Source organism: Pan troglodytes, chromosome 9 (genome assembly GCF_028858775.2).
Source record: "Pan troglodytes isolate AG18354 chromosome 9, NHGRI_mPanTro3-v2.0_pri, whole genome shotgun sequence".
Taxonomy (NCBI): domain Eukaryota; kingdom Metazoa; phylum Chordata; class Mammalia; order Primates; family Hominidae; genus Pan; species Pan troglodytes.
The window spans coordinates 11,515,453-11,537,646 of NC_072407.2; the positions used below are offsets into that span (position 1 = coordinate 11,515,453).

Here is a 22,194-nt window from a genome sequence, read left to right on the forward strand (position 1 = left end):
AATGGTAACAAATTCCCTTAGTGATTGCTTGTCCTCAGAATTATTTTAGTCCCTTTATTAATATTTAGTTTACATATAATAAAATTAACCAATTTTAAGCATATAAGTTTTGTCCCATACTTATAATCATGTAAACATTGTCATGATCACAACATAGACTATTCCTGTCTTCAAAGATTATGCCCTCTGCAATCAATCTTTTCCTCCTACTCCTGGTCTCCTGCATCCGCCAATCACTTTATCTCGCTGTATTTTTGCTTTTCCTAGAATTTGATATAAGTATCATATAGTGATATGAGTGATGTATGATGTGTATGATGTGAGTATCATATAGTACATGGTCTTTTGTGTCTGGCTTCTTTCATTCAACATAATGCTTTTGAGATTTATACATGTTGTTTCTTGTATCAGTAGCTTGTTCCATTTGGTTGCTGGTTAGTATTCCATTGTATGAATATGCCACACTTTGTTTATTCATTCCCCAGTTGATAGACATCTAGGCTTCTTTTCAGTTTGGGTCAGAACAATGACGTACAAGTCTTTGCATGACTCCATGATGTTATTTCACTTGGGCAAATAACTAAGTGTGGGATTACTGGGTCATTTGACAAGAGAATGTGTAATTGTAAGGGAAACTGCCACATTTGCCTTTCAAACAGCAGCTTATGAGATGGTCAGTTCCTCCACATCCTACACAACAATTCATATTGTCACTCTTTCATTTTAGTTAGACTAAATAATTAGACTAGTGGTTGTGTAGCAATATCTCACTATGGTTCCATTTAATTTTGATAAAGTAAGTAGATTTAGATCTTTTGCCCATATTTTTGTCAGATTGTCTGAAATATATGACTTCTATATATTTATACATACAGTCTTTTATTGGCTTTATATTTTACAAATATCATTCAGCATGTGGCCTGCCCTTCCCCTTTTCCACAATATGTTTTGAAGAGCAAAAGTTTTTTACTTTAATGAAGTACAGTTTATCCATTTTTTTGTATTTGGCTTTGGGCTTTTTGTGTCCATCTAAGGATTTGTTGTCTAATCCAAATCGTGGACATTTTCTCCTATGTTTTCTTGTAGAAGATTCATAGTTTTACTTTTTACATTTAGATCTATTGTCCATTTCCATTAAAATCCTTCATACAAAGTGAACAAAACGTCATGGTTCTTTTTTTGTTTGCAAATAGATATCCAATTATTCAGCACCATTTGTTAAAAAGAGTATCCTTTATTAAATGATGCAGCACCCTTCTAGAAAAATCATGAACATTTAATGAGGGTCTGTTGACCATAGAAATGAGGGTTTAGGTATAGCCTCTTCATTTTGTTCCATTGAGTGCTATGTCTGTCCTTTTGCCAGTACCTCACTGTTTTGATTAATGTAGCTTTATTCTAAATCTCATAATCCAGTAGTGTTAAGCCTTCCCATTTTTTGCTTTTTCAAAATAAGTTTGAATGTTCTAGGTTCTTTGCATTTTCATATTAATTTTAGAATCAGTATTTCAACATCTATGAAATATATATTGGGATTTTTATTGGAATGGCACTAAATTTATAGATCAATGGGAATGAATTGATATCTTAGCTATGTTGAGTATCCCAATCCATGAGCATGGAAACTCTTCATATATTTATATCTTATCTAATTTCTCTCATCAATGTTTGTAGTTTTCAGCATATAGGTCTTGCACATAATTTGTTAAATGCACCCCTAACTATACATGTAAATGCATTGTTACATTTTACTCCTCAATTATTTCATTGCTAGTATATAAAAATCATATTGCTTTTGTACTGGCTTTGTTGACTTCACTAAACTTATTTGTTTTAGTAGCGTTATTTATATTTCTAAGGATTTTCTGCATAAGTAAGCATTGCATTGGAAGTTAAGATGATTTTGCTTCTTTTTAATGTAGATGTCTTTTATTTCTATCTTATTTCATTGACTGAAACTTCCAGTACAATATTGAACAGAAGAGATGAGAGCAGACATCCTCCCAATGCTCCTCTGGGGAGAAATTGTTCAGTCTTTCTTCATGAGTATAATGTTAGCCGTAGCTTTTTACAGATCCCCATCCTAACAGAAGGAAGTCTCCTTCTAGTCCACGTTTGCTGGAGCTTCTATCCTGAATAAATATTGACTTTTATCAAATGATCATTTTGCCTCTTTTCATGTTTTTTTTAGTCTATGATTTGGTGATTTACCTTGATTATGATGTTCAAATGTTAAGCCAACCTTACATTCCCAGAATAAATCTTACTTTTTCAGAATACATGTCCTTTTTAACATTTATATGAGTTTAGTTTGCTAAAATGTTACTAAGGTTAATTATATCTGTGTCCATGAGGATACTGATCTACAGTTTTCTTTTCTTTTTTTTTTGAGACAGAGTCTCACTCTGTCGCCCGGGCTGGAGTGCAGTGGCATGATCTCGGCTCACTGCAAACTCCACCTCCCAGGTTCACGCCATTCTCCTGCCTCAGCCTCCCGAGTAGCTGGGACTACAGGCACCTGCCACCACGCCCAGCTAATTTTTTTGTATTTTTAGTAGAGACGGGGTTTCACCATGTTAGCCAGGACAGTCTCGATTACAGTTTTCTTATAGTGTTTTGTCTAGTTTTAGTATCAGTATATTACTATTCTCGTGTACGGGTTAAGCATCCCTATTCCAAAACTATGAAATCTGCAAGGCTTCAAAATTGAAAACATGTTGAGTGCCAACAAATGGAAAATTCCACACCTGACCTCATGTGACAGCTTGTAGTCAAAACATACAGCACACAATTTTCAGCCTTCCCAAGGATAAAAGGACGCCCCAGCCCTGTTTAGCTGTGATGTGTCTTCCCCATGGACACTCATGCAATTATTTCCACAAAGGACAATACAGTATCATGTGTGCAGGCTAGACACACCAACAGCAGGTTCTCCCATGATGCTCCATATAGGGCCAAGACATATGTTTTACTCATTGTGGTTTTTTGCTTATTCTCTGCAATGTGGTATAAAAATATTATTGAAAATGTCAAAAAGGCCTGCAGACACCCCTATGGTAACAGTGATAAGAAAAAGAGGAAGCATTTATGTTTGTCTGTTGCACAGAAATTCAAGTTATTTGGAGAAACTGGATGATCATATAAGTATGAAATGCCTTACAGAAGAGTATGGTGTTGGAATGAACACCATATATGACCTGAAGAAACAGAAGGATAAACTGCTGAAGTTCTGTGCTGAAAATGATGAACAGAAGTTAATTTAAAAAATTGAAAAACACTGAACCAAACTAAAAATGGAGATCTCAATCATGTATTGAAAGAGTGCATCCATCAGCATTACTGTGAACACATGCCACTTAATGGTATGCTGATTATTAAACAAGCAAAGATCTATCATGATTCAATGAAAATTGAGGGGAATTATGAATATTTATTAGGCTACTTGCAGAAACTTAAGAAAATACACAGCACTAAATTTTAAAAGATTTTTGGTAATAAAGCATATGCTGACCATGAGGCAGCAGAGAAATTTATTGACAAGTTTGCCAAAGTTTCCACTGATGAAAATCTGACACTGGAAGTCCATAAAGTTGTTGACACATCACTGTTTTGGTGTTATTGCCCCAGAAAGACACTGACTACAGCTGATGAGACATCCTCTATAGGAACAAAGGATGCCAAGTGCAGAATTGTTGCGTTGGGATGTGCTAATGCATAAGACACACATAAATGTAAACTTGCCGTCACAGGCAAAAGCTTGCATCCTCACTGTTTACAAGGAGTGATTTTCTTACCAGTCCATTATTATGCTAACAAAAAATGCATGGATCATCAGGGACATCTTTTTTCTGATTGATTTCACAAACATTTTATACCAGTAGCTTTTGCCCACGGCAGGGAAGCTGGACTGGATAATGACTGCAAGATTTTGTTATTTCTTGACAGCTGTTCTGCTCATCCTCCAGCTGAAATTTTCATCAAAAATAATGTTTATGCCATGTACTTACCCCAAATGTGACTTACTGAGTTCAGCCATGTGGTCAGGGTATGCTTAGATCAGTGAAGAGTAAATATAAAAACACTTTCTTGAACAGCATGCTAGCAGCAGTGAGCAGAGGCGTGGATGTGGAGTGTTTTCAAAAGAAGTTTAGCATGAATGATGCCATATATGCTGTTGCCAGTGCTTGGAACACAGCAACTAAATACACAGTTATACAGGCCTGACACAACTTCTGTCCTGTAACTATGTCCACTCATCATGATGAAAAAAGTGATCACTTTGAAGTATTCCATATGTCAAGCGAGGGAAGAAAATGCCTGGCCTTACATATGCAAAAAATATACCTTCAGAGTCTATCAGTGAGCTGGAAGAAGTAGATATTAAGAAGTTTCTAAAATCAGTAATTAAACTCCAGTTGTTCCTTCATTAACCAAACAATGGTGAAATAGCCAAACAGTTCTGAAACAAGGTGATTGTAATAATAATGACATTGAAGATAATATTGGTAATACTTCAGAAAAAGTGCCCATAGATGACATCATGAAAATGTGTGATAGGTTTATTGAAGCACTCACTAGAGCAGCATGCATTTGTAAGACAACTAGAAATTATGTCAGTTTATAAAATCAAAGACTTCTAAGACAAAAATCAGTGTCAAAGCAGATAACTCTGGAGAAGATATTTTTCAAAGCCATTCTAGCAGAATGCCTTGTCATCCCGAGAGAAGCCACCTCCTAGTCCCTCAGCTGCTTCTGATGTTCCTTCTCGCCTAAATAAAAAACAGTGTACAGTAACCTTTTAATCAAAACATGTGTATAATATGTAATATGTATAATAATGTAGGTGGAGACTGAAAGCCTGCTGCTATCTGTTGTTTAACAGCTGATACAGGTATTCTGGTGATGCTAGTGTGCTATTTGGTTACCCTGAATACATTATTTTTTCACTGTATTAATGGCATGTCATTATTTTACTGTTATTTATTTGTGAATAAATATGAGAAAGTGATTATCAGTAACGTAAATTTATAGTCAAGAATGATGGTGATGCCAAACCACCACAGATTTTCCACAGGAATATCTGAGGTAATGACATCTTTGCTTTCTCATGGTTCAATGTACACAAACTGTTTTACACACAAAATTACTAAACAACTTTTTTTTGTAAAATTACCTTCAGTCTATGCGTGTAAGATATATCTGAAATATAAATGAATTTCAGGCTTAGGCATTATCCTGTCCCCAAGACATTTCATTATATTTTATATATATATAATACATATATATAATATATAATGCAAATATATATATGCAAATATTTCAAAATCCAAAAATACCTGAAATCTGAAGCACTTCCGGTTCCAAGCATTTTTGGATAAGGAATATTCAACCTGTAATTAGTTGGGAAGTGTTCTCACCTCTTTTGTTTTCTGGAAAAGCTGTGTAGAACTGATATTTTTTCCTTGACGATCTGGAGTATTCTTTGTTGGAAGGTTTTTAGCAATGACTTTAATTTCTTTAGTAGATATAAGACTACTCAAGCTATCTTTTTTTTTCTTTAGTGTGGTGTGATTGTTTTTATCTTTTAAGTAATTTGTTTATTTTATATAAGGTGTCAAATTTCTTGTCATAAAATTATTCATAAAACTTCCTTATTATTTTAATGTCTATGGTATCTATACAGATTTACAGACTTCCATTTTTATGTTGATAATTAATATTTTCTCATTTTCTTTTCTGATCCAGTGTCACTAGGATGTTGTTTTTATTGATTTTTCTCTAGTTCTTTTATGTTTTATTGGTTTTGCCCTTTATTTATTATTTCTTTCCTTATATCTCCTTTTTGTTTCATTTTCTCTTGTTTTTCATGTTCCTTAAGTTGAAACTTAAATCATTATTTTGAAATGATACTTTTTTTTGAACATAAGCATTTACCGCTATAGATTTCCTCATAAGCACTGCTTTGTTTGTGTCCTACAGATTTTGATATTTGTGTTTTTATTTCCAGTCCATTCTAAAATAATTTTAATATCCCTGTTATTTTTCTTTAATTTGTGGATAATTTGGAAAGATATTATTTAATTTCTAAATATCTGGAGATTTTCCAGATGTCTATGAGTAAATTTTAATTTCATTTCATTCTTGACAAAAAATATACTTCATTATAATGTTAGTCTTCTTGAGTTTAAGGGCCAAGAATATGGTTTATCTTGGTAAATGTTCAGTATACACTTGAAAAGAATGTGCATTTTGCTGTTGTAGGATGGAGTATTGATGGGTGGAGGGAATATCAGTTAGGTCATGTTGATTGATAACATTGTTCACGTCTTTTATATTCTTACTTCTTCTCTTTTCGTATGTTCAGTCAATTACTACTAATAGAGCAGTGTTTAAATCTCTAACTCTACTTGTGGATTTGACTGTTTCTACTCTTGATTATATCAGATTTGTTTAGTGTATTTTGAAAGTCTGTTATTAGATGCATACACATTTATAATTGTTATGTCTGTTTGATGATTTGAGGACCCTTTATCAATGAAATGTCTCTTTCCTCCATGGAAATGTTCCTTAGTCTGGAATCTTCTTTGAGATTAATACAGTCACTTCAGCTTTCTTTTGACTAGTGTTTACATGGCCTAATTTGTTTTTTATCCTTTAAAAATCTTTTTTTGTGTGGATATTTTAAGTAGGTTTTTTGTAGACAGCATATAGTTGAGTCATGCTTTGTTATCCAATCTGACCATTTCTATTCTTTCAACTGAAGTTATTAAGTATACACATTGAATGTAATTGTCAATGCTTAAATCTGCCTTTTCTAATTCTAATTGTTTCATCCATACTTTTGTTCTTATTTTTCTCTTGGATTGAGCACTTTTATTATTCCATTTTATCTGTAATAATGGCAGACTATATATACTGATTAGCTTTTTAGTGGCTATTTTAGTATTTGAAATTATACCTCTTTATCTTATCTAATCTTAATTATTTCCTTTCTTCTGCTTACTTTAATTTGTCCTTATTTTTCTGGATTTTTAGAACAGAAGCTGAGGTTATTGACATGAAATTTTTGTCCTTGTCAAATAGATATTTAGTGCTGTAAATTTCCCTGTAAATACTGCTTTGGCTGCATTCCACAAATTTTAATATGTGTGTTTTCATTTTAATTCAGGTCAAAATACTTTCAAGTTTTCCTTTGGATTTCTTCTTTGACCTATGGATTATTTAGAAATGTGTTGAGGCCAGGCACAGTGGCTCATGCCTGTAATCCCAGCACTTTGGGAGGCTGAGGTATTGAGCTCAGGAGTTCAAGACCAGCCTGGACAATATAGCAAGACTCCATCTCTACAAAAAAGTTTAAAAATATATCCAGGCATGGTGACATGTGCCTGTAGTCACAGCTACTCGTAAGGTTAAGGTGGGAGGATCTCTTGAGCCTAGGAGATTGAGGCTGCAGTGAGCTGTGATTGTGCTACTGCACTCCAGTCTGGGCAACAAAGCAAGACGTTGTCTCAGAATAAATAAAGAGAGAGAGAGAGAGAGAGAGAGACACATGTGTTAGTTTCCAAATACACTGATATTTTTTAGATACCTTTTCATTATTTATTTCTAATTTATTTCCATTGTGGTAAGAAAATATACTTTGTATGATTGAAATTCTCATATTTAAATGAAACCTGTTTTATAATTCAAATATAATCTGTCCTGTGTAGTGTTCTTGGTGCACCTAAAAAAAAAAGAATGTATATTCTATTACTGTTTGGTAAACGGCTCTTTATAAAATGCCATTAGTTAGGCCAAGTGAGCTGATAGTGTTATTTAGGTATTCAAATCTCTGACTATAATTAGGGATGTGTCTGTATATTTATCCTCACAGTTCTATTAGTTTTTGCTTCATGTATTTTGAGAGTGTGCTGTGAGGTGCGTAAACATTTAGAATTTTTATACATTTTTAATGAGTTGAGGCCTTTATCATAATGTAAAGTTCTATTTGTCCCTGGTAATATTTATTGCTTTGACATATAATTTGTCTGATATTAATTTAGCCACTCCAGATATATTTTTATTAGTGTTAGTATGGCATTTATTTTTATTAGTGCTAATTATTTTTATTAGTTAATTCTTTTACTTTTTATCTATTTGTATCTGTACATTTAAGGTAGATTTCTTGAAGGCAGCATATAATTGGGTCTTGCCATTTATTGAATCAGGCAATTGTTGCCTTTATTTAGAGGTTCACACCATTCACATTTAAGTAATTATTGGGATAGTTTAGTTTAAATTTACTACCTTACTATCTGATTTCTATTTCTATCAAAATTTGTCTCTTCTAATCTTTTTCTCTTTTCCTTTTCGCTGCCTTTTTTGGATTAACTGAATATTTTTAATCATTGATTTTGTCTCCTTTTTTGGTTTATTAGCTATAACTCCTTGTTTTATTTTAGCCAATTCTTTCAGGTTTAGAGTATATATCTCTAACTTATACTGGCTAACTTGAAGTGATATTATGCCATTTATACTATATATAGTATAAGAAACTTACAACAGTTTCAACAATTCTAGCTGGGGTTATTTGGGTTAATAAAATAAACATTTATGCATCTCAATATCGATTTTTCAACCCCAGAGAGGACTCTTAAGTGGTCCTGTTTGGATTACGTGCATATCCCTAAACAAACAACAGTGGACAAGGGCATGAATGCTTTGGTCAACCTGAATTCCTGCAGAAATTTCTGAAGGAAATTCATGAAGGTGGGAAGGAGTTCACCAAACAACCTAAGAAAAGGAATGTGAAAGTGCACGGATTAGACAAAAACTACAGTGATCAAAGGCCACTACCACCATACAGATCACAGAAAGAGTTTATAGATCGACAGATAGAGAACTCACATCAGCTTGCTATAAATTCCCAATGTATCTTTCTAACAATACCATATTTAGCCACACAAAGCAGGGGTAAATGAAGCTTTCTTTGTATGGTGTTTTTCTTCCCCTTGTGCTTTCCAGGGTACCCAGCTGTCAGTAACACTTCTTCACATCTGATACCTGTCAAGCTTAAAAAAAAAAAAAAAGCCAAATACTCTGCCACCCCTTTATATTTGACTTTTATTATCATTCCAGAAAACTTTTAGTAAGAATCTAAGCATTTCTGTGTAAATCAGAGTTCCTCAACCTTAGCACCATTGACCTTTTGGACTAGATAATTTTTTGTATTGAGTGGCTTCCCTATGCATCATAGGATGTTTTGCATCATCCCTGAGCTCTACCCAGTAGATATCAGTAACACACCCTCCTCCACAGTTGTGACAAGCAAAAATTCCTCCAGATAGTGTCAAATGTCTTGTTGGGGAGCAAAATTACTCCTGGTTGAGAACCACTGATTTAAGGGAATGTTTACAAACATCAAGATCTATAGCTTCTTGACAACAAATCAGCATCAGCTCATGGGGAGAAAGCAGAATTAGCATCAGATGCCAATGAACTCTTGTTCCATATCCCAGCAAGCCCATATCTCCTCAAAACATAGTGTCTGTTGTTTACCACTGAAGATTTAGCTCCCAGCATCTGGAAAAAACAATGCTCAAATACCACAACCACAACAAATGCTAAAAGAATAGGTGAATGGATGAATAAATTAATGGATGGATGAATGAGTGAAAATTTAAAAATCTGGATGATTATTCACACTGTTGCTCTTAGGAAATGAATGACATAGGCTAGTATATGTATGAGAAAATGGGATATTTTACTATTTTCCTTGAAAATTTCTATATTGGAATTTTGTCATTTTAATTTTATAATTTAGAAAACTTTAAAGGATTTATTTTACAAGCACTTGAAAATAAAATCAAGCATTTTCTCCTTGAGAACTTTTTAAAAAATTTGCTTGTTTTCATTAGAAGAGTCAACTAATATTTATTGAGCATCTTTTATTGTTGAACTAGGGGCTGTTCTAGGCAGCTGGGATGCAACAGGAACAAGAGAAAGTTCCTGTTCTTATAGAGCTTACATTCCTTTTTGTGATACAAAATATTATAGGTATATATGGGGTACATATGAATATTACATGCATAGAATGTGTATTCATCAAGTCAGAGTTTTTGGAGGATCCATTACCTTGAGTATTTATCATTCCTATGTGTTGGTAACATTTCAAGTCCTCCCTTCTAGCTACTTTGTAATATAAAATATATTGTTGCTACTATAGTCACTCTACTCTGCTATCGAATATTGGAGCCTATTCTTCTATCAAACTGTATGTTTATATCTACTAACCAACTTCCCTATATCCCACCTGCCACCCACACACCCTTCCTACCCTCTGGTGTCTACTATTCTAGTCTCTATCTCCATGAGATTAACTTGTTTAGCTCCCACATATGAGTGAGAACATGTATCTGTCTTTCTGTGCCTGACTTATTTCACTTAACGTAATGACCTCCATTTCCATTCCTGTTGCTGCAAATGACATGATTTCATTCTTTTTTATGGCTGAATAATGTTCAATTGCATATATGTATATATGTATATATACATATACATATATATATAGCACATTTTCTTTATTAATTTGTCCGTCGATGGACACTTAGATTGATTCCATGTCTTTGCTGTTAAGAATACCCCTGAAGTAAACATGCAAGTGCAGGTATCCCTCTGATACACGGATTTCCTTTCCTTTGGTTAAATACCTGGTAGTGGCATTGCTGGATCATATGGTAGTTCTATTTTTAGTTTTTGGAGAAGACTCCATGTTGTTTTCCATAGTGGTTGTACTAATTTACATTCACACCAACAGTATATAAGAATTCCCTTTTCTCCACATTGTTGCTAGCATGTTATTTTTTGTCTTTTTAATAATAGCCATTCTAACTGGGAGAAGATGATATCTCAATGTGGTTTTAATTTGCATTTCCCTAATTACTAGTGATGCTGAGCATTTTTTCATAAACCTGATGGCCATTTGTATGTATGTCTTTTCTTGATAAATATCTATTCACGTCTTTTGCCCACTTTTAATGATATTATTTGGGTTTTTAAAAAATTTTTTAGTTGTTCGAGTTCCTTTTATATCCTGCATACTAGTCCCTCATAGGATGACTAGTTTGCAAGTATTTTCTCATTCAACACATTTTCTCCTCACTCTGTTGATTGTTTCCTTTGCTGTGCATGAGCTTTTAAATTTAATAAATTTAATATAATCCCATTTGTTTATTTTTTGTTTTGTTGTCTGCTCTTCAGGCAGGCCTTAGCCATGAAATATTTGCCCAGAATGATGTCTTGAAATGTTTCCTCCATTTTTTTTAGTAGTTTTACAGTCTCAGGTCTTATGTTTAAGTCTATAATTTATCTTCTGTTTATTTTTGTACATGGGAAGCCATAGGTATCCAGTTTCATTTTTCTGTATGTGGATCTCCAATTTTCCCAGCACCATTTATTGAAGAATGTATTCTTTCTCCTTGGTGCCTTCATCAAAAATCAGTTGGCTGTAAATACATGGATTCATTTCTGTACTATCTATCCTGTTCCATTTGTCTATAAGGCTGTTTTTATACCAATACTATGTTGTTTTGGTTACTGTAGCCTTTTGGTACATTTTGAAGTCAGGTAGTGTGATGCCTCCAGCATTGTCGTTTTTGTTCAGAATTGCTTTGGCTATTCAGGCTCTCTTTTGGTATTATACACATTGTAGGATTGTTTTATTAATTCTGTGAAAAATTACATTTTTTTTGATAGAGATTGCATTAAGTCTGTAGTTGCTTTAGGTAGTATGATTTTGTTTTTTTGTTTGTTTGTTTGAGATGGAGTTTCACTCTGTTGCCCAGGCTGGAGTGCAATGGCATGATCTCTGCTCACTGCAACCTCCACCTCTCGGGTTCAAGCAATTCTCCTGCCTCAGCCTCCTGAGTAGCTGGGATTACAAGCATGTGCCACCATGCCCGGCTAATTTTGTATTTTTAGTAGAGATGGGGTTTCTCTATGTTGGTCAGGCTGGTTTCCAACTCCTGACTTCAGGTGATCCACTCGCCTCAGCCTCCCAAAGTGCTGGGATTACAGGCGTGAGCCACCATGCCCAGCCAGTAGTATGGTCATTTTAACATTATTAATTCTTCTGATCCATGAGCATGGGATGTCTTTCCATTTGTTTTGTCCTCTTCAATTTCTTCATTAGTGTTTTGTAGTTTTTCTTATAGAGATCTTTCAACGCCTTAGTTAAATTTGTTCTTAGGTATTTTTTGTAGCTATTGTAAATTGGATTACCTTCTTGATTTCTTTCTTGGCTAGTTCATTATCAGTATATAGAAATGCTACTGATTTTTGTATGTTGATTTGCATTCTGAAACTTTACTAAATTTATCAAATCTAAGAGTTTTTTGGTGGAGTCTAGGTTTTTCCATAAGATCATATCATCAGCAAAGAAATGGTTGACTTCCTCTTTTCCAATTTGGATGCCTTTTATTTTATTATTTCATTTTTTTAATTTGTTTTCCTCAGAGATCCTTGTTCTGAATGATGCCTTTTATTTCTTTGTCTTGCATGATTGCTCTGGCTAAGATTTCCAGTACCATGTTGAATAAGAGTGGTGAAAGTGGGTATTTGTGTTGAGTTACAGATCTGAGAAGAAAGGCTTTCATCTTTTCAGTAGTAGTGTTCATACTAACATTCAGTATGATGTTATCTGTGGGTTTGTCATAGATGACCTTTATTATTTTGAGACATGTTCCTTCTACACTTGGTTTATTGAGAGTTTTTATCATGCAGGGATGGTGTATTTTATCAAATGCTTTTTCTGCATCTATTGAGATGATCATATGATTTTTGTCCTTGATTTTGTTTATGTGATGTATCACATTTATTGATTTGCATATGTTGAGCCATCAGTGCATCCCTAGTATAAATCCCATTTGGTCATGGTATATTATCTTTTTGATGTGTGTTGGATTTGACTTGCTAGTAGTTTGTTGAGGATTTATGTAGTTTTCTTTTTTGTTGTGTCCTTGTCAGGTTTTGTCACTGGGATAATGTTGGTCTCATATAATGACTTGAGGAGAGGTCTTTCCACTTTCATTTTTTGAAATGGTTTTAGGATTTGTATTAGTTCTTCTTTATATGTTTGGTAAATTTCAGCTGTTCATCCATCCAGTAGTTGGGTTTTCTTTCTTGGGAGACTTTGTATTACTGATTCAATCTTGCTACTCATTATTGGTCTGTTTAGGTTTTCTATTTTTTCCTTATTCAATCTTGGTAGCTTGTATATTTCCAGAAATTTATCCATTCTCCTAGGTTTTCTGGTTTGTTAGTGTACAGTTATTCATAATCGTGTGTGATGATCTTTTGTATTTCTGTGGTATCAGTTGTAATATCTCCCTTTTCATTTCTTGTTTTGTATTCTGTCTTCTTGGTTAGTCTAGCTAGTGGTTTATCAATTTTGTTTATCTTTTTTTTGAAGAATCAACTTTTCATTTCATTTATTCTGTGTATTTTTTAGTCTATCTCATTTAGTTCAGCTCTTTATTATTTCTTTTCTTCTAATTTTGACTTTGGTTTATTCTTGCTTTTGTGGTTCCTTGAGATGCATCATTGGGTTGTTTGTTTGAAATCTTTCTACTTTTTTGATGTAGGCATTTATTGCCTATGTCAAACTTCCTCTTAACACTGCTTTCACTCTATCCCATTGGTTTTGGCACATGTCTTATTTACATTTGTTTCGAGAAATTTTTTGCTTTTCATCTTAATTTCTTAATTGACCCAGTGGTCATTCAGAAGCATGTTTTTTAATTTCCATGTATCTGTAGGTACCAGAGTTCCTCCTAGTATTGGTTTATTGTTTTATTCCATTGTGACCTGAAGATACTTGATATGATTTTGATTTTTAAAACTGTTGAGAATCGTTTTGTGACCTAACATATGCTGTATCCTGGAGAATGTTTCATCTGCTTAGAAGAATGTATATTTTACAGTTGTGAATAAAATGTTCTGTAAGTGTGTGTTAGTTCCACTTGGTCTCAAGTGTAGTTTAAATCCAAGTTTTTGTTGTTGTTGATTTTCTGTCTAGATGATTTGACTAATGCTGAAAGTGGGGTGTTGAATTTCCCCAATATTATTTTATGGGAGTCTATCTCTCTCTTTAGCTCTAGTTATATTTGCTTTATGAATCTGGGCACTCCAGGGTTGGATGCATAAATATTCAGAATTGTTGTATCATACCTCTTGCTGGATTGATCCCTTTATCATTATATAATGACCATCTTTGTCTTTGTCATTTTTACTGTTTTTGACCTAAAGTCTGTTTGATCTGATATAAGTATAGCTACTTCTGCTCACTTTGGGTTTCTGTTTGAGTGGAATTTTTTTGCATCCCTTTACTTTGGGTGTATATGTATCTTGACAGGTAAAGTGTATTTGTTGTAGGCAGCATATAGTTGGATAATGTTTTCTTATATATTCAACCAGTCTATATATTTCAAGCAGATTATTTAATCTATTTCTATTCAATATCTCTTTTTTTTTTTTCTTTTTGAGACAGAGTTTTGCTCTTGTCACCCAGGCTGTAGCGCAATGGCGCAGTCCCAGCTCACTGCAACCTCTGCCTCCCAGGTTCAAGTGATTCTCCTGCCTCAGCCTCCCAAGTAGTTTGGATTACAGGCACCTGGCACCATGCCTGGCTAATTTTTGTATTTTTAGGAAAGACGGGGTTTCACCATGTTGGCCAGGCTGGTCTCAAACTCCTGACCTCAGGTGATTCACCTGCCTCGGCATCCCAAAATGCTAGGATTGCAGGTGTGAGCCACCACGCCCGGCATCAAGATTGCTTTTAATATGCAAGGCTTTGTTCCTGTCATGTTCTTAATTGTTTTCTGATCGTTTTGTATGTTCTTTATTCCTCTTTTTTTCTAATTGTCATTTTGGTTTGGTTGTTTTCTGTAGTTGTACCATTTGAATTCTTTCTCTTCTTCATTTGTGTGTTTGGTGTACCAGTGAGTTTTATACTTTGATGTGTTTTCATGATGGTAAATATTATCTTTTTTATTCCAGGTTTAGGACTTCTTTGGATAGTTCTTCTAGGGCCAGTCTAGTGGTGATAAATTCCCTCAGCATTTTCTTCTCTGGGAAGGACTTTTTTTGTGAAGGATAATTTTGCTACATAGTATATACTTAAGTGGCTTTTCTTCTTCACCACTTTGAATATGTCTCTCTTGCCCTGTATTGTTTCTGCTGAGAAATACTTTCTTAGCCTGATGGGGTTTCCTTTATAGGTGACTAGACACTTTTGTCTTGCTGTTGTTGGAATCCCCTCTTTATCTTTGACTTTAAATAGTTTGACTATAATACGCTGTGGAGAAGACCTTCTTGCTCTGTATTTTTGTGGGGTTCTCTGAGCCCCCTATATGAGTCTTTTCTAGATTGGGGAAGTTTTCATCTGTTATTTCATTAAATAGATTTTCTAACCCTTTCATTCTCTCTTTGCCCTTGGGGACACTGATAATTAGAATATTGAGTCACTATGTTGTCCCATAGGTCACAAAACCTTTCTCATTCTTTTTTATTCTTTTTATTTATTTTTGTCTGACTGGATTATTTCAAAAGATTTCAAGTTCTGAGATTCTTTCTTCTGCTTAATCTAATCTATTGTTGGAGGTTTTGACTGTATTTTGTATTTTATTCAATGAATTCTTCAGTTCCGGAATTTATGTTTGGTTCTTTTAAAAAAATGTGTATCTCTTTGATGAATTCTTTTCCAATTTTCTGTATTGTTTTTCAAAATTATCTTGTTTGCTGAGCTTCTTTAAAATCAGTAATTTGAATTCTTTACCCATGATTTCATTGATTTTTTATTGGTATCTGTTGCTGTAGAATTATTGTGTTCCTTTGAAGGTGTCATATTTCCTTGCTTTTTCGTGTTTCCTGTGTCCTTATGTTAATATCTGCACATCTGATGTAACAATCACTTCTTCCATGTTTTTTAAATTTGCTTTTGTAGAGAGGACTCTTCTCTGAAGATTATCTATGATGTTGGTTGAGTAGGGCACTTTGGCTTTGATTTTGGATGCAAGCAATAGCCTAGTTTCTGTATGATCTCCTTGGCTATAAATAGTATCAGTGGTATCTGTGATTTATTTCCTTGATAGCTTAGGGTGTGGGTTAGTGGAGGCTGTGGTAAAGTTTACCGGGAACTAGGTTATTAGGTAGGCCAGTGGTACAGCAGTGGTCTGAAGATGCCTGTCTTTGAGCCCCAGAGTGATGTATGCTGGCTCTGGTATTAGTGGGTCCAAGTGGGCCAATTACTGGGCTTCCAGGTGGCTTGCTGAAATGCTAGTAGTGGCAGCAGTGGGCCTGGCATGTGGACTGGTTCTCTTGCCCTTGGTCAGCAGACTTGATGTGGGCAATGGCAATAGCAGTGATTGGGCCACTCACTGAAATCCAAGTTGGTCTGAGCTGTAATGGGTTGGATGGGCCAGTCTCGTGGTGCTTGCAAGTGGGTGCCAATTGTGGTGGTTATCAGGGGGTTGAGTTGCCCGCACCTCAGACCCTGGGAAGAGTGCACATGTGCCAACAGTGGTGGACTAGGCTGGGTGATTTCCAAGCCCCTGGATGGCATGCTCAAGTACTGAGGAGACAGGACTAGGTTGGCAGAATTGAGACTTGTCCTCAGGTCCCCTGGTAATATGTTCAGGCATGGCTATGATAGGTAGGAACAAGGTGGTCCCCAGGCAGTCAGCAGAATGCTCAGGTGAGGACACTGGTGGCTTCAGTTCAGGGCTGCCACTGGGGAGGGCACAGACACTCTCATTGCGAGCAGCATAGGTAGGTAGTTGTGCAGCATGTGATTTGCTCATGCCTCAGTCCCCCAGCAGCTTGCAGCTCTAGTGACAGCGGGATTTATCCTTAGGGTGCACAAAAGTATCTGGCCTCATCTCCTCCCTGGCCTGGTGGTAGCATCAGTGGCATCAAAACCAGGGCAAGACATAGTCCTTTAGGGGCTCGGCTTTCAGAATGTCACTGTGCTGCTCAGGGCTTACAGGCCTGTGGGTCACAGCATGAGCTCCCTCTTTGAAGCAATACCACTGTGCAATTTCTAGGCAGCTCTCTGTGTTAGTCTCTAGGCCTGTGAGGATCGAGGGGCCCTCCTGTAAGTGAGATAGTATGTGGTGGGAATGTGGACCCTGGGAGGTCTCTCACTTACCCTTTCCCTGTGTTAGGGAGCTTCTCCCAACTCCCAGCCAACCCCCCCGAGCAGGCTACAGTGCTTCCTTTTCCTTTGTTACCTTTGGTGCTTCCTGTCACTTTTTTGTGGAATTCCAGTGTTCTCTCTTAGATGATCTATTCAAAGTGTGAATATCTACTTGCTATTTTGGTTCTTTTCCATGGTAGAGGCACATAGCTGCCTGTTGTTTGTTTGTTCCTTTTTTTTTTCTTTTTAAGAGACAGCATCTTGCTAGATTGCCTAAGCTGTACTTGTACTCCTGGGCCCAAGTGATCCTCCTGCCTTAGCCTCCAGAGTAGCTAGGATTGTAGGCACGTGCCACTGCACCCAGCTAATTTGCTATTTTGTAAAGTACAAATATGGACTTTTGCCTGGTTTACATTCTGAATATACCATCAAGTCTGAGGTTTGATTTTTTTCTCTTTTAACTTATGAGCAAATAGCCATATTGTATAAATATTTTTGAATGGGCTTATGTCGGAGGAAAACAAACAAACCAACATACCTAGCATGGAAGTAATCTGACACATCACATTTAATTATGTGCCTCAGCCTTGAGGGCAGAGATTAGACGGCATGCATTTTCACATGCTGAACCTTACAAAGTGTGTGCACAGTGCGGGCCCTCAGGAAATGTATGTTGAAAGAATTGATTAGGAAGTTTCATAGGCATAGTTTTGGTTAATTCTGTATTTACTTTGCCAAACCAAGATTTTCTGAGAAGGATGAGGGGAGAGGAGAGAGCTAGGTGCCGTGAAAAGCCTTTTAAAGGAAGAACAGAAGTTGAAGAGCAAAGTGGGCCAGGGAGTCAGGAAACAAAAGGGTGATGTGTGGGGACAGCTGTGGTCTCTCTTTCCTTTCTGCCACCAGCAGGAGGCTGGGTCAATCCTTCCCTCTTCAGTAAGGGCAGACACTGCTCCTGCAATAGGGAACCCAGCACCGCAGAACAAGCCAGAGTCTGCTGTGTGTAAAACCTCCAGTCCTATAGAATTCTAGTCCCCAAGCCCCCATATCTCCCAAAAGGGGAATGCCCAGTCACATGGGTCCCTTGAGGTCACGGCTCCAGGAACCAGGAAAGCCTAGCTTGCAAGGAGAGGTCATTTATTTACACTGGGCAAGCAGTGCATGATGCAAGAAGGCACAGAGTCTGCCTTAGTGACCAAATAGACCCCTTTGCCTCATCCTCCTGTGGAAGCAATCTAGAAAGGGAGGTTGGGCAAGGTGACCTTCCAGAGCCGAATCTGTGCTTCTAAAAATAGAAGCATCCTTGGAGAACTGAGAAGGGGAGGGAAAGCTGTGGACATTGAGGGCAAGAACCTGAATCCCCAGAGCATTGTCAGTAGGAAACTGTATTAATTAGACACAGGCACCTCAGCTCGATAACCTCAGGTATCTCTCAGAAATTGAAACGAAATGAAATGGCTTTTTTCCCCTCCTTTCTGGTTATACTCTCCCTGAGCTAAAAAGGAGAAAGAGAATTGTGTCTTCTGACCTATCTGAATGGCTGCACAGTGCCTGAGATATCTTCCCCAGCGGAGGGAAATGGGGGTCTTTGGAGGCACGCCAGCAAAAGGAAAGAGCTGCTGCAAAGTGGAACTGTGAAAGGCAGGCAGCAGGGCCACCTGGGGGTCTGGGTCTCTGTTCTCTCCCTGCAAGGAGGCTGTGCGGGACTAGGCGAGTACTTGGGTGTGTCCAGGGCTCTGAATGTGTAGGCTCGCAGGGTGCCACTCTCAGGCTCATGCAGTGTCCTTATTTGGAGCTATGCGATAGACTGTAAGTTTCCAGGGTCCAGTGGAGCCGTGTGCTGGTCTGCACAGATTGTGTGCAGCCAGGGTGTGTGCTGAGCTCTGTGGCATGGGGATTGCGTGTGGGAGATTGGAGGTATGCAGGAGTATACAGGGAGGATATGGTCGCAAGTTTGAGGGGGCTGTGTAGGGGAGTGTGTGGGGTGGTGTGGAAACCTGTTGAGAGGCTTCATGATGCTGCATAGGGCTGTGTGCAGAGCTACCCTGGGCCGTGGGTGGGGCACTACAGTACTGGAGGGCACCTGTTTGTGTAACTTTGACTTAGAGGCTCTGTGTGCATTGTAGTAGTGATATGAGTGGAGCCACATAGGGGAGTCTGTGGAGGATTTGTTAAGGCGGTGAGACTTATGCACTGGGGGATGTGTTCTGGGCTACCTGGACACATGAGTCTGTACAGGGCTGCCGGTGACTGGATACATGGTGGCAGAGGCCTGAACAGGGTTACAGCTTTGCCATCCAAAGATAGGCTATGCCTCCTCGGGGTGAGGTGCTCCCAAAGTGCAGGGATTTATTATTCTCCCTGTGACTGACATGAAAGGAAGAGATACCAGGGATTCTACAAGCTGAGCAAAAGGGGCAGTGCGTTCCCTTTCAGTGTGGCCTGAAGCTGAGCCTCTTGCACACCAGGCTGGAGACACTTTCTAATACTTTAGTTTGTGCTTTCTCAACAGGACAACGTGGATCTGGGAGAGCTGATGTTTTCCCTGTGCTATCTTCCAACGGCTGGCAGGCTGACCATTACCATTATAAAAGCAAGGAATTTAAAGGCAATGGACATAACAGGAGCATCAGGTGGGGCATTTTCAAATTCAGACTTCCTCATGCACTTCTACTGTAGTAAGTACCTTATAAAGTTTTAGTATGGCAATAAAGCACATTGACTCTGGAACCAGACTGCCTCGGCTTAGCCCTAGTCCTAACACCTGTGTGACCTTGGGCAAGTCATTTTACCTCTCTGAGCTTTGGATTCCCATCGGTAAGATGAGAGTAATTATAGTGTCTGGCTCACTGGACTGTTGTAAAACTGAATTCATAAATATAAAGCCATGAGAACAGTGCTAGCATATATTAAGTGCTACATATTGTTAATTATTGTTATTATTACATTTAGCCTTCTATATCCACCAGTTCCACATCTGTAGATTCAACCAACGATGGATTAAAAATACTCAGGGAAAAAGTAATACAACAATAAAAACAATACAGTTTTTTAAACAATACAGTATAACAACTATTTACACAGCATTTATGCCTGATTAGGTATTGTAAGCAATCTAGAGATGATTTAAAGTATACGGGAGAATGTGTGTAGGTTATATGCAAATACGATGCCATTTTATATAAGGGACTTGAGCATACTTGGATTTTCCTATCTGTGAAGGGTCCTGAAACCAATTCCTCGTGGATAACAAGGGACAATAGTACTCTCTTGGGTCTCCCTCACCATAATTGTGAATTGGACCTACCATTTACACACACTGATAAAGCTTATCTAATTGGGTCTTTCCTCAAATATCATCATCCCAGGCTCACTGAAGAATGAGAACAATCCTATGTCCTTATTAAAGGGAACTGTGAATTTTAGATTTTTCCAGTAAACCAAGCATTAAATTCTGAACTCTAACAAGAAAAAAAAAATGCCTCTATATGCATTGCTAACTGTGCAAATTCACAAGCAACCTCTGCAGGTGTTTCCCAAATGTGGTCACAAAACACCCAGTACACCCTGGCTTACATCCTCTGAAATCAAAGAACATCAGATGCAATATATTCTGCATCCTATATCCCAGTGTTTTTTTTTTAAGCAGAAAGAAAAAAAAGCTGTGGTCCCTCTGGTCATCTAAGTCCCTACTGGACTGCATGTAGGAGTCAGAGCAATGCATGGTTATGCAGGTGAAAATAGAACAAGGACTTCCCAATAAACAGAAGAAGAGTGAGATAGCTGTTAGGACCAGAAGAACCCTATCTGGAGCAGAGGCCAGCCTTGCCACCTGTTACCCCATCACAGTGTTGCACTACAAGGAAGCCTGTGGCCTTTCTCTCCCTGATATGCTGAGCTGCTTCTCCTTTTGCAACCCAAGGGCAGGCCACTCTAGGGGCTCAAGGTCTCTATACTTAAGGAATTCCACTCCCAGATGTTCTCTGTCCTCTAGGAATTCAGAAATTCAGAGTCTAGGAATTCCCTTTCTTAAAGACCTGAAAAGATTCCCTGAGGTGGCTCAGAGCTGGGGGGCCTGTTTTCAGCCTTGGAAATGCTGGTGCATTTCTCTTGCTATCCTGGCCAGGCCAGTCTTGAGTTCTAGCTGGAATGTCTCCTAATTCCTTAACAGATGTTTTCAAACTATTTTTAAATTACACACATTTTCAGGAGACAGTATCCTGTGCTTTTTCTTGAATGAGTGACTTAATTATCCTAACTAGTTGCTCCCCGGATATCATATTAATGACAGTCCTCCAACTCCAGTCCACAGGCAGGTAAAGGAGTTCAGCATACCATAGTCCATGAAAACTCACAGTGATATAACTGCCCACCTAAATCTATACGTATCCTCACAGTACTCCTGCTTCTCATGGTCTGTCCAGATCCCTATGTGAAAGTCTCGCTGATGTGTGATGGCAGACGACTGAAGAAGAGGAAAACATCCACCAAGAGGAACACCTTGAATCCTGTTTACAACGAAGCCATAGTCTTTGATGTCCCTCCCGAGAACATTGACCAAATCCACTTGTCCATAGCAGTCATGGACTATGACCGGTGAGATACCTGGAACTCTTTTCCAGTGCAAGTTCACTGTGCCCAGGACTGGGAGGGCGGAGGGGGAGCAGCAGCCACAGATTCTTATCTGGTGTCCCAGGCTGCAGGAAATGAGTCAACTAGCAGTGCGTGGGAAGCACATTGACAGGAGTCACCTCTAAACCATGCTGTAGAGTCAGACTACCAAAGTGTCTCTCAGCACTCCCATTCTTTTCTGCCCCTTTCTCATTTTTTTTTCCTATTCCTACATCCTCCGCCAACCTCCACCTCTTCCCCTTTTCATCTTTGCACAACTCCTAGAATCTCAGCTTGGAGAGCTGTGGCCCCACAGGTTTTATCTTTTGTCAGGCAGTGCTAACTGCCCTTCATTGGAAAGATTCCACTCAAAATGGCAGAATGATTACTTTCGCCAGACCATCAACATTTCCAAA

The 22,194-nt window shown here is 37.5% G+C and overlaps 1 protein-coding gene across 5 annotated transcripts in view; it reads left to right on the forward strand.

The window, feature by feature from the left end:
• Positions 1-22,194, forward strand: part of SYT9 (synaptotagmin 9) — a 242,235-nt gene that overhangs the window by 154,509 nt on the left and 65,532 nt on the right. For all 5 annotated transcript variants that reach the window (XR_010147130.1, XR_010147129.1, XM_054662029.2 and 2 more), the window contains exons 4-5: positions 19,680-19,800; positions 21,592-21,763. Coding sequence is in view for 3 of the 5 variants with exons in the window: in XM_054662029.2 (XP_054518004.1) it covers positions 19,680-19,800; positions 21,592-21,763 (293 nt within the window). In the remaining 2 variants the exon portion in view is untranslated. The remainder of the gene's footprint in view (positions 1-19,679; positions 19,801-21,591; positions 21,764-22,194) is intronic.